This window comes from Ranitomeya imitator, chromosome 2, assembly GCF_032444005.1.
Source record: "Ranitomeya imitator isolate aRanImi1 chromosome 2, aRanImi1.pri, whole genome shotgun sequence".
NCBI lineage: Eukaryota > Metazoa > Chordata > Amphibia > Anura > Dendrobatidae > Ranitomeya > Ranitomeya imitator.
In genome coordinates, this window is record NC_091283.1 from 156,505,092 (window position 1) to 156,517,664 (window position 12,573).

Genomic DNA, 12,573 nt, shown 5'->3' on the forward strand with positions numbered 1-12,573 from the left:
AGCAAATTGAGCGAGGAAGTCAAGAGACTTGAAAGGGAGGACTCTGACTCTCAAGCCCTGATCCAGGGGCCATTGGAAGGTCCAGCTGCCCCCGCTCTGGTTGATCTCTGCAAACCAGTTTCGAGCCCTCCAGGACTCCACTCCAGAGGGGGAAGACGGAAACCCAGGGTCGGAGGTTGCGGACATGGTTGTTGGGGCTCAGGAGGTTGCTGAGTCTTCTTCTCGGGGGGCAAACAAAAGGCCCACTAGGGAGGGGGGGCTAACTCAGGACCACCAGACAAGGGCCAGAGTGTATGTAAGGAGAGAATGGAGGAGTCGGTTTGTCTAAGGCGCACTAAAAACTCATCATTGTCAGAGGAAGAGGGTGAAAGTGTTGGGGGTGGGAAGAAAAAGGCTATCTTATTCAATCAATCATGATGGCGGCACCCATCTCGTTGATGCTGGCAACCATTAATGTTTCCAGCGCAAAGTCAGAAGCGGCAAGGTACACGGCCTTTCATTTTCTTGGCCAACTTGACTGCAACATTTTGTTTTGGCAGGAGATCAAGTTAACTGACCTATCAACCTTGATTAAAGCAAGGCGTGAGTGGAGGCATGAGCATGGGTGACGGTCCTTTTTTAAGGTACCGTCACACATAACGATATCGTTAACGATATCATTGCTTTTTGTGACGTAGCAACGATATCGTTAAGGAAATCGTTATGTGTGACAGCGACCAACGATCAGGCCCCTGCTGGGAGATCGTTGGTTGCTGAGGAAAGTCCAGCACTTTATTTCGTCGCTGGATCTCCCGCTGACATTGCTGAATCGGCGTGTGTGACGCCGATCCAGTGATGTCTTCACTGGTAACCAGGGTAAACATCGGGTTACTAAGCGCAGGGCCGCGCTTAGTAACCCGATGTTTACCCTGGTTACCAGCGTAAACATTAAAAAAACAAACACTACATACTTACCTTCAGCTGTCTGTCCCCGGCGCTCTGCTTCTCTGCACTCCTCCTGCATCCTGTGTCAGCGCCGGCCAGCCGGAAAGCACAGCGGTGACGTCACCACTCTGCTTTCCGGCTGACCGGCGCTGACAGTGCAGAGGAAAGCAGAGCGCCGGAGGACAGACAGCTGAAGGCAAGTATGTAGTGTTTGTTTTTTTAACTTTTATGCTGGTAACCATGGTAAACATTGGGTTACTAAGCGCGGCCCTGCGCTTAGTAACCCGATGTTTACCCTGGTTACCGGGGACCTCGGGATCGTTGGTCGCTGGAGAGCTGTCTGTGTGACAGCTCTCCAGCGACCAAACAGCGACGCTGCAGAGATCGACATCGTTGTCGGTATCGCTGCAGCGTCGCTTAGTGCGACGGTACCCTAAGACCGCAGCTGTTGAATGCAGACAATCGAATTAGAAATGTGGAGATGCTTGATCCTAGATGTCTCCATGGGGAGACAGGAGCTTTGGCTCTTTAACATCTATGGTCCCCAGTCCAAGTGGGATTGAAAATGTCTTTTCATGAAGATCAAACCTTTTTTATTTTTGAGACAACAGGTGGTCTTTGGAGGGGATTTCAACAATGTCACAAGACCTTGTGATAGAGGAGGTTCTGAAGACCGGCTGGCTTACGACTGCGTCACGCTAAACAGGATAGTAAGTGAGGCAAGCCTGGTGGATGTCCACATCCGGCACAACACAGGCCACACAGGATTCACTTTTCTTTTTTTTTTTCTTTTTAGAGGTAGTTAGTGCAGATCTAGAATAGACAGGTTTTATTTGAAGGAGGAGCCCGTCTCTTCACCGTGGTCGGTTGTGGAGTTCTCTGATCACTGTTTGATTAGGTTTTCTATGAACGTTACAGAGACTCCTCGGATGGGAAGAGGTTATTGGAAGCTGAAATAGTCACTCTTTGAGGAAGAAGCTGTAAGACGGTCCTTTGAGGAATTTCTTCAGAGCCAGGTACCGCTGCTGGGCCTAAGTAACACCAAGTCTGAATGGTGGGAGATGTTCAAACATCGGGTGGCGAGATTCTTCCGGCAACTCTCGAACCTCAGAAGCCTGAACAGGGATCGCCTGTATCAGAGCCCAAGGAGGAAACTCGAGCATCTTGTCTCGAACTGGAGGTAGCCGCAAGGAGATCTCCAGTGTGAAGTCCTTCTTGAAGACGTGTCAGTATGATAGGCACTCATCTTTGGTTTTTGAGAGGGAGATGTCAGTGAATAGTAAGATAGTGATGGGGCTCATAGATAGTACAGGATCCCTGAGAAAGTCCAGATCAGGGATCTTGGAGGTCGTCAGTTCATACCACTCGCACCTCTTGGGAAGGAGGGAACTGGATCATGATAGGATGTCTGCTTTCCTGGCTGAAGATGTTCCTAAGCCTGGGGATGACCTCTTGCTGGGCGGTTTAGCAGAAGCAATCGCAGAAGAGGATCCACCCACAAAGCTCTCCACAGTTCTGCACCGCCTTATATCTCCTCTCTCACCTCCGTCTATCGCCCTACACGTGCCCTCCGTTCTACAAATGACCTAAGACTAACATCCCCATAATTCAAACCTCGCATCTCCGTCTCCAAGACTTCTCTCATGCTGCGTTAGCTCTCTGGAATGCACTTCCCCAGACGATCAGACTGATACCTAGCCCCGACCTACTCAAGTGCGCTTTAAAAACCCAACTCTTCAAACAAGCTTACCACATCAACTACTCAGTAAACTAACTTTGCCCTGTTCCCTCCTTCCAGATATTATTCTGAATCTGCACCCTACTATTCTTCTGTCTCCACAACCTCCATGCACATGATAACTGCACTTGATACTTGACTATTGCACTTGAACACACGGGCTGATGACCGGATCATGCAGCTTTATATGAAAATCCCTATTATAATTGCCAGACCTGAAATAACAAGCACTTTTCACCTATTGTGTCCCCCCATTTCCTTGTAGATTGTAAGCTTGCGAGCAGGGACCTCACCCCTAATGTCACTGATTAAATTGTCTTACCTTGAACTGAATTTATTGTCTGTACATGTCCCTGCTTAATTGTAAAGTGCTGCGGAATATGTTGGCGGTATATAAATAAAATGTATTATTATTATTAAGAGGAAGTGAGACTGTCGATCAATGGGCTCAGACCCCCTACTAAGTCCAGATGGCTTAACATCCGAGTTCTTTAGGACCTTTAGGGATTCCTTGGTCCCCCTCTTGACTCAGGTGTTTAAGGAGTGTCTTTCCTTAGGGCACTCTGCCAAGATCATTAAGCAGGTCAGCTTTGATCATTTTGTCAAAGGGTAAAGATCCGCCATGCATTGAGAATTGGCGTCCCATAGCACTTCTCAAGGTGGACAGGAAGATTTTGGTTAAGATACATTTCAATGGGCTGGTGAAGTTTGCACCACGGCTCCTTTCGGAGGCTCAGCACTATTGCATTCCTGGCCATACCAATTTCAGTGCTGTTCTAGGTGTCCAAGAGGCCATGGAGCAAGGCAGTGTGGGCCTTTGGAAGGAGTTCTTGCTGACCCTGGATCAGGTCGACCATGAGTACATCTGGTCCACTCTTTTGAGGTATGGTCTGCCTGGAGGGTTTGTGGACTGGTTTAAGACCTTGCACGCAGGGGCTGAGACTTTCCCTCTGGTAAACGGGTGGATTGGACAACCTTTGGTGTAGGATCCGCCAGAGCTGCCCTCTTAGCCCTTTGCTTTCCGTGTTTGCGATTGATCCCTTCCTCAGGAGGGTCGACTGTGGACCGTTGGCAGGGGTGAGTATGGGTGGGATGGCACCAGAGGCTATCCTGAGGGTAGTGGCCTACACGGACGATGTCACAGTCTTTGTTTCTTCTCAAGAGGAGGTAATGGTGGTGATGTAAGAAGTGGAGAGCTACTCGAAGGCATCAGAGTCCAAAGGTAAACAAGGAGAAGTGTGAGAGTCTCTGGCTGAGAGACGGGGATCCCGGGTTTGATCTTGTGGACACCCTCTCGAACAACAAGAACATGCCAAAGTCCTAGGCATCGAATTAGGCCAAGGTGATTACCCCCCGAAAAACTGGGAGAGCGGAATCAAAAGGTGTCGCCTAAGGAGTGGACCAATGGAAGAAATGGTCTTTGATCGAGGGAAAGGGTTGGCCTGTGTACAGGTAGATTAGCCTTGCTAATCTACCTTTGCAGCGACTGTGTCTTGCCAGAGCCTCTCTGGACACCGGTCTACAGTCTGTTCTTCCAGATGTTATGGGGGAATAGACTGAACCTAGTCAAGCAGGAGGTCACTTACCGCATGAGGAGACTAGGGGGGGTTAAATATGGTGAACCCCGTGGTGTTCTTAGTGAACACCTTTTTGAAAGTTAATTTTGCAAACCTTTGGAAAGACAGGGCTCCTCTGTGGATATTCTCCTGCAAGGTATGGTTTCAGTCTTTCTTCCAGCAATGGGAGACAGGAGGAAGATTGAAGGATCTTCGTACACCGCACGGGCATCTCCCGGCTTATGTTACCCCGGTTCTGAAAATGATGTGCCAGTGAGGTCTGGGAATTTGGAAGGTGAGGTCCCGCCCGAGGAAACTCCTAGACATGTGGATCTTTTGTTCGCATTTGCAGAAACCATTGGTCCTCAAGGACTGCCCGAGTCAGGATCTAGAGGTTGGGTTGAGTTTGTTAAATTCTAATAGGATCCCCAAGAAGTACTGGGACTTAACTTGGCGCTGCTTCCAAGGTAAGCTGTATGTGAGGGACAATATGAAGTACAGGAGCTCTGAGGTAAGGAATTGCCCCTGTGAGGCTTTTGCTACCATTCTGGAACTTACTTTATGTCATTCATTTCTAGTGCTGGGATATCAGTTGCTGCGCTTATTATACTCCGGCACAATTATTATCTGCTGGATTTAGGGTTATTGTCCTTGCATTGCTCATTTTGTCAGCAGATATTTTGCCCATTGAGGATAATGAGGAGCACTACCACCATCGGCTCTTGTCCTCCAAGTCCCAGACTTAAGGATACCGGCCATTTAAGTGCAACAAAGATTTTTTATTGCATTTGCACCAAGTCAAGGCAGCTGATCAATAGCAACTTATTGAGGGGTGAGAGCTCTTCATAGCAATGTATCGACTGGTGAGCCGAAATAAGCCGCAAAATTAAAGATCGGAGAAATGGACGCCATGAAAAAAATTATGAAATATAAAAAGGAAAAATGGTAAATAAATTAATAGAAAAAAAAAAAAGAATAAAATATTTAGAATATGAGATTAATCAATGGCGCCTGCGAGGATTCGATTATTACTATCCACAGCTCATGGAGGAGACACGTGATGAGTTTATAAGGAGGGATCCATTATTTATCAGCAGAAATGACAGCTTATTACAAATCAGACTTGATGATCGTGGTCAGCTTAGCGGGATCCTCTCAAGTATGAAGAAAATGAGCCCACACAAGATAACCAAGCATACCCAGGGTGAGACAGTGGCAAAGGGCAGACACATATACCCCTGGGGGGGTATGGGGGAGTCGCGATGCGTGGACACATTTACTCTGGGGAAGGAGGGGGGTTCCCAACGGGCGGACACATTTACACGGGAGGGAGTTCACAACAGGCGAACATGTTTGCCCTGGAAGGGTTGGCGAAGGGTGGACACATTTACTTTGGGGGTTGCTACATGTGGCCACATTTACACTAGGGTTAGCTATGGGGAGGCAAATTTACCCTGGGGGTCGCAACGGGAGGATACATTCACTGAGGGTTGCAATGTGCGAGCACAGTTACACTAGGGGTCACTACTAGTGACGAGTGAACGTGCATGGATAAGGTTTTATCCATGCATACTCAGGTGCTAACAGAGTGTCTTTGGCATGCTCAAATTATATTTTCAAGACCCCGCAGCTGCTAGACAGCCACAACATATGCAGTCATTACCTGTTTGTTAGGCAATCACTGCAAGTGTTGCAGCTGCCTAGCAGCTGCGGGGTCTCGAAAATATTATTTGAGCACGCCGAAGACACTCTTAGCACCCGAGCATGCCCTGATAACACCTTATCCAAGCACGTTGACTCATAACTAGTCGCTACGTGTGGACACATTTACACTAGCAGTCACTATGCGTAGATACCTTTATACTGGGGGGTCTCTACCAGTGGACACATTAATTCTGGGGGTCACTATGAGTGGTATGCATTTTAAAGGGGTCAAAAGGGTAGATCAATTCAGAGGGCCACTATGGGTGGGATATTGCCACCATTGCAAATCATTAAAAATAAAGTCAGACCCCATACAGATGACATCGGGGGTAACGCAGTGCTTGGTTATGGATTTTTCGGAAATATTAACACCTTTTTTCATACTTTTTTGCAAAAGGTTTAAATTGCTCGTTTTTTTTCCTCCTTTAATTGCTGCGAATGCAGTCAGAAAAAAAAAAATCCCTTGTCTCCTTCACATAAATAAGCCGCGGATCCAGCCGAGCATTTCCATCCTACAGCCACCAGAGAGTTCATGCAAATTATTTTTCCTGGGGCGAACTTACCACGGGAAGATAAACCGTAACAAAATTACGTAATGAGCGCGCATGGCTCCCCTGGAAGAGCTGCTCCAGAGACTGAAACGAGGTACAAGGACAAGAGAACAGTAGGAAGAAGTTGCATTGTATCAAGTCCTCTCAACCTCCCACAAGGGCCACAAACTGTCCCTATGGGACCCTTGGATCTCTTTTGAGGGCCTCATTGGAACCTGCGGTTATTAATGGGCATCTTGATGTTTAATTTTACTTTTTTGTTTTTACTGTTTGGATAATACAGAGAAAAACTGTCAACTGGGTAATATCATTTGTTCGAATTCCTTGATCTCTGCTGTCAATAAAAGCGATCATTTTTTACTTTCATCTAGATTGGACTGTAATTTCTCACAGATGAGGGTTTGTTACAGTTGGATCCAGTTTGGTCAATCCGCTGTGGTCTTCAGACTATTTCATTGTAACACAATCAGAGGAGTTGCCTGAACTGTATTCACAACTGTAGCAAACCCACATCTGTGTATAGCATTAAAGAGATTCTGTACAGGTGCTCGGTGCTCCATGGTGCGGCCATTGATTTATATTCCCCTTCCCGTCTTCTTGTTTTCCATCCATCTCCGTCTTTCTTTTGCTCTATATGAAGCCAGAGCGGTCAATCAAAGACGAGGAGGTGAAGAAAGAGGGAAAACAAGCAGGTGTGAATAAATGACTGGAACGCTGTGGGACTTTGTCAGCAAAGAATAACTGTTCAAACTGTGTCCCCTTAAGTTTACTGATATTTTCATGCTCTACTAACTGTCGGTGAATGGAAAATGTTTGTATGCATACAATGACTGACACATCTCCTGAAAACAGCCAATAAAGATAATGGTGCAATGGTCGCGGACCAGAGCTGGTGGTAAAATTATGCACCCAGCATTCACAAGCCATGCCGTGGGTCCCCACTGTGTTGGCTTATTTTCAACTGACTGACAAGCAATCAAGGTGGATTTTTAAGATTTCAGGAAATTCATATAAACATGAGCAATGATTCCGGATGTCGTCTGGAGGGCAGCCATAGGGCCAAGGCAAAGACTAATTGAATTTTTGAGCTTCGGGTGATGGAGGGGGTGTAGATGTTCAGGGGCGAGCATTTTTCCAAGCCTGATATTTGGACTGTAGGAAAGGTCCCTGTCCTTTGCTTGCATCCAGAGCAGCCGGAGCTGCTGACACAGGAATTATGCTAAATCCAGGGCAAGCGCACCTCCCAAACTCCGAGCGAGAGCTTGTTAAGCGGCTGAAGTTTGCTGTCAGGTTTTACATTTCTCGCTAGCGCCCTTCACAAGCGTCCTCTGGATTATTGGCCTGTTTTCCCTGCTTGCATGCTATCTGCCTGCCACATAGTTACTCAAGCAAGCAGTAATGTTAGAACGGGCAGCGGGAGGGAGCGGAAGATGCCCTTATCTCAGCTCATCAAATATACAAGGTGGAGGCAGAAAATGGGGGCTGGGGGCCGCACATTAATTATTGAAGTGCAGGGAAAAGAAAATACAGAACAGCAAAAAACAGCTGCCGCTTCAAAAGGGGGAGCGCAAAACGGCACAAAATTCAACAGCAGTCAACAGGGGACGGGAGGAGTATGTGTGTAAAATAAAAGCAAACCATAACCCAAAGTCACTGACCCGGCATTGACAGGAACGTATGGATTCAAAGGGGCGGCTGCAGAATTATCAACACAGCAACCCATGCTGCCAGCGGAAAAGCTTGGTGTTCCCCGTAAAGTCAGCTGCTGAATCCAGAGTCCGTTGAATGCTCCTTGATCATATGAATAGTGGAACATGTTTTAATGTCAGATTAAACCAGAAAATATACATATACATATATATATATACATATATATATATATATATATATATATATATATATATATATATATATATATATATATACATATACACACACACACACACACACACAACAGAAGAAGTCAACGCTCCCTTTTCCTTGGTTCAATATTTTGTTGGAAATCTATGTGCACAAATGACACAGTGCGGTCTTCAATACATCTTACTTGTTTCGGAATATCATTCCTTAATCAAAGACGTTTTCCACGTACAAAAAAAAAAAAAAATCAAACCATCCTGCCACATACTCCAATTACAGTATGCGGAAGAGGCAGGATGGTTTGAAAAACCTTTTTAACAGGGATTTTTTGTATGAGTAAAACATCTATGATTAAGGAATGACATTCCTAAACAAGCAAGATATATTAAGAACCACACTACATGTCATTTGTGCACATAGATTTCCAATAAAGCACTGAACCTAGGAAAACTAAGTGCAAACTTCTTCTGCTGATGTACTTTTGCCTGCTCAGGCTGTCGTGCACCCAAGATGCAAGTGATGCAGGTTTGGCAAGCTGTCATTTTCTGTGTTTAAGAAACAAAAACAAATGGTGGTCTTATGAGTTTGGAGGGCAATTGTGAGACATACAGACCCCAAGACCGAGATACTGCAGCGATTAGTAAAACAAGACTTTAATCTTGCGGTGAAGAGAAGAACTGATGATCAATTAATATCTGCACATTTCTGGATCCGGCAGTAATGAGTGGGTGTCAGGCTCTCATCGTCTCCTGATATATGCAGCTTAAAATATCAAGTGTCTAGACGTCGCAAACTGCTCCACACCAGCGGCGAAAAGTTAAAAAAAAAAAAATCTCCGTAAAAAAAAAAAAAGGGAAAATTTCAATTTAGACTTTTGAGAGATTGGAAAATGATAGAAGAATGTATGAAGATGAATGTCTGTGCTGCCGCGCGAGGACTCTAATAAATCAATCACCTTCTCATTTCAGCAGATTACTGCAGTAAGCAAAAAAAAATAAAAAAAATAAAATATCCGTCTCCGAAGTCCCAGACGATGGAAAACGGCTGCAAACAGGAATAGCAGGGGAGGCACTGACAGGCAGCTGGTACAGGGCACAATAATATCTACTGGCCTGCCACTCACCCTTATAACAAAGCTGTCTGCCATTAGTAAGCCCACTATCGGGGTTATATTTGTAGGGAAGTTTTCCCATTACAGCCACTGAATATGTGGAGTCCCAACTTGGCAAGAGAGGTCACTTCCTTTAATCTCTGTCTCTCTATTGCCAATAGACAAGATTGGAGAGAGAAGCGCAGATGTCTACAGCCAGCTCCCCACGCATTTCACTGGTGAATGCCAGGGGACCCCATTCTCCCCACTTATGAGACATGAGTATATGCCACAAATGCCCTAAAGGAGAGATACATGTGTGCTCTACAGTCAGATCTAACCTGTGGCGCCCCCATAGGTAGCAGTCCAGTGCAGTGCCTGGAGGCTCAGGTGGTCAGACCCCACTGGGCATAAATATACAGCCTATTCGAAGGCCAGGTCACCAAAACAATGAAGGCGCTTCATAAAACCCAAAATTACTTGAAGGGTCAACGTATCACCATTTCCAGGATCATGGCTTGTGTCAATGATTTGAACTTTTCTTCTTCATATTCTGCAGTTTAAAAATGTAAAAAACCTTTTGGTTTGGTGGATACAATGTGGATTTACTGTTCAGATTTTGAGGCAGAAAACCAAACGTGTATAACTAACAGCCAGGGCTGTGGAGTCTGTAAGTCAAACCACCACTCCGACGCCTCAATTTCCCTGACTTTCGACTCCACAGCCCTGATAACTACAAAGTGGGTAAAAGATTTACCAGGTCAAAGCAGAAACGGATCTGTGGTGCGGAACTAACATTTGTGGCATGTTAATCTCAGACGCACAACGCACGTATCACAAGTGGATTTGTCTCCACGTCTCACAGCTGGGGGTTTGGGGAGATACAGAATATAGCAAGACTTCATAAAGTGAGAAGGTAACACGTGAGGTCAGGGACATATTGGCACCACCCAGCTTTCCCAGGAACAGATATAACTGAGACCTGGCACGATCAATATGAAAATAACTACTGAGGTCCCTAATTAACATGAAAAGTAAGTTCCGGGCCCCTACTTCCAAACAATAGAAGCCAGGGGATAGGAATATAGCGCCCCAGCACATTTACTAATAGACTCCATTTCTGATCTCCGTAATATGGATTCCAAACTCCACTGCATATAATGCTAAGGGTCAGTGTGTGGGGAAACCAGTATGAAGCAGTAATACAGCGGTCTGCAACTGGGAGACTGCACACTCCAGACTGCAGCTGTCAGGGCATACTGGGAGTTGTAGTCTCACGATGGCTGGACAGTAAGGTTGGCAGTATAGAGCAGTACAGTATGAGGGGTGCCCCTACTTACCTTATTTGACCACTTATAGGCCTGGAGCAGCTGGCTGTAGAGCGGGGTCTTGTCATGGACAGGGTCCAGGCTCAGTAGGCCGCTGTTATGGAGCGGGTGGTTCTCAGACGGTTTTCCCACCAAATTGCTGAGACGCTCAAGTTCGCTGCAGAGAAAGAAAGAGGAATCAGCAACCACAACCTGCTGCTCTTGGGGTTGTACTACAACTCCCAATACGTACTGATGAGATGGGGAATGCAAGAAGAGTGAAGAGCAAAGTAATCCAGCAGCAGAAAAAAAACACACTGCTCCTGTGATGGGGCATTCTCCCATTGCTCATTGATTGAGAGTGGCAGCCCTACCCGCCACCAACCATCAATGCCAACTGTATGGACGTGGCATCTACAAGTGTGCCACCTACAGGACGTGTCCAGTCAGTGCAAGACCAACAAAGCTCTTTGTGATTTGCCATACATGGGACACATTGTAACAAGTTATCAGCACGTGTGCCAACAGGATACACTGTAACAAAAGCCAAACTGTGACAAGTATTAGGTCTGGACAAGCTGTAGCCTCAGGATATAAACTGAACAGCATAAAAGTTTTGTTTAAACCCAGAAAACCTGTCCGGATCTAATGCATCTCGCAGCAGAGGGTTTGTTACAAATGTATCCAGTCTGTACAGTTCTTTTCGGTGGACTCTGGACTGATACATTATAACAAACTATCAGCACATAAGCGACCTCTGACCTGCACCGGACACTGGCACCAAACCCTCAGCTGTGAGGAGGAAAAGGAGGTCTGTAGGGGTTTCTTCAATCTCTGGATGTACATGCGATTGTTCATATTCACTGACTGCACGAAGGTGCAATTACAGGAGAGAATAACACCAGTACTGCCCCAACACTCACAGCTGAGGGTTTGCTGCAGACAATCCTCTGTGCATTCCAGGCCGGTACACTGTAACGAATCATCAGCAGCACAGCAGAGACATGTGATGACAGGGTACACGGGAACGAACCCTCAGCTGTGATCAGGACAGGGCTGCAGCCAATCACTGAGAGCACATGGACCCCGCGCTTCTGAGGGTTTGTGACAGCCACCAGTCTGGACAATCCGCTATGTGGTGCACTGACACAGTGTAACAGACTCTCTGTACAGCAGGGAGACAGACTGCACACTGTAACAAAACCTCAGCTGTGAGCAGTCAAGTGTCACAGTTGCCACATTCCCTGGCAGCAAGCAAAAATACGGAAACAGATTATGAACCCTGACAGGGCACGCCGGGACGTGTAGTTCTACATCAGCCCGTACTTGAGGTCCCGGTTGACGCAGTGCAGGTTGTCCTGGAAGTCGCTGACGAAGGCTCTCTCCCGGGCCTCCTGGCTCTCCTTGTTCTTCATGCCGTCCTTCAGGCAGTCAAACACCCGGGTGACGCTGGAGCGCAGGGCCTGGATGGAGTGAATGGCCTGGGAGAAGGCCTCCAGGTTCACCCCGACGTTCAACGGGTCCGCCATCATTCTCAGACCGTCCAGCTGCCGCTACTGCGGGAACCGTCCGCGGGTGATGACGTCACGGCCGCGAAGAGGACGCTGGGAGTTGTGGTGAGGAGCAGAGCGCGCGTCCGTCAGTCAGGAGCTGTAGTCATGGCGATGAGAGTCATTCAGGGATTTGCAGAGGTGGGGTCTCCACGGTGGTCACTAAGTAACCCATAGTACTAAACAGCCCGCGTGTCACTGCTGAGGGGGGACATGGAGGCTGCACCAATGTCTGCTCCCCCTGTAGTAACACAATAATGTCTGCTCCCCTGTAGTAACACAATAATGTCTGC

The 12,573-nt window shown here is 46.9% G+C and overlaps 1 protein-coding gene across 2 annotated transcripts in view; it reads right to left on the reverse strand.

The window, feature by feature from the left end:
* Positions 1 to 12,332, reverse strand: part of MED27 (mediator complex subunit 27) — a 201,913-nt gene extending 189,581 nt beyond the window's left edge. Inside the window, exons 1-2 of one of the 2 annotated variants that reach the window (XM_069747573.1) lie at positions 12,057 to 12,332; positions 10,764 to 10,908 (exon numbers count right to left, since the gene is read on the reverse strand). In XM_069747573.1, the coding sequence (XP_069603674.1) occupies positions 10,764 to 10,908; positions 12,057 to 12,262 (351 nt within the window). In that variant the 5' untranslated portion in view covers positions 12,263 to 12,332. The remainder of the gene's footprint in view (positions 1 to 10,763; positions 10,909 to 12,056) is intronic. The other variant, XM_069747574.1, reaches the window with a different exon arrangement.
* Positions 12,333 to 12,573: the final 241 nt, after the last annotated feature.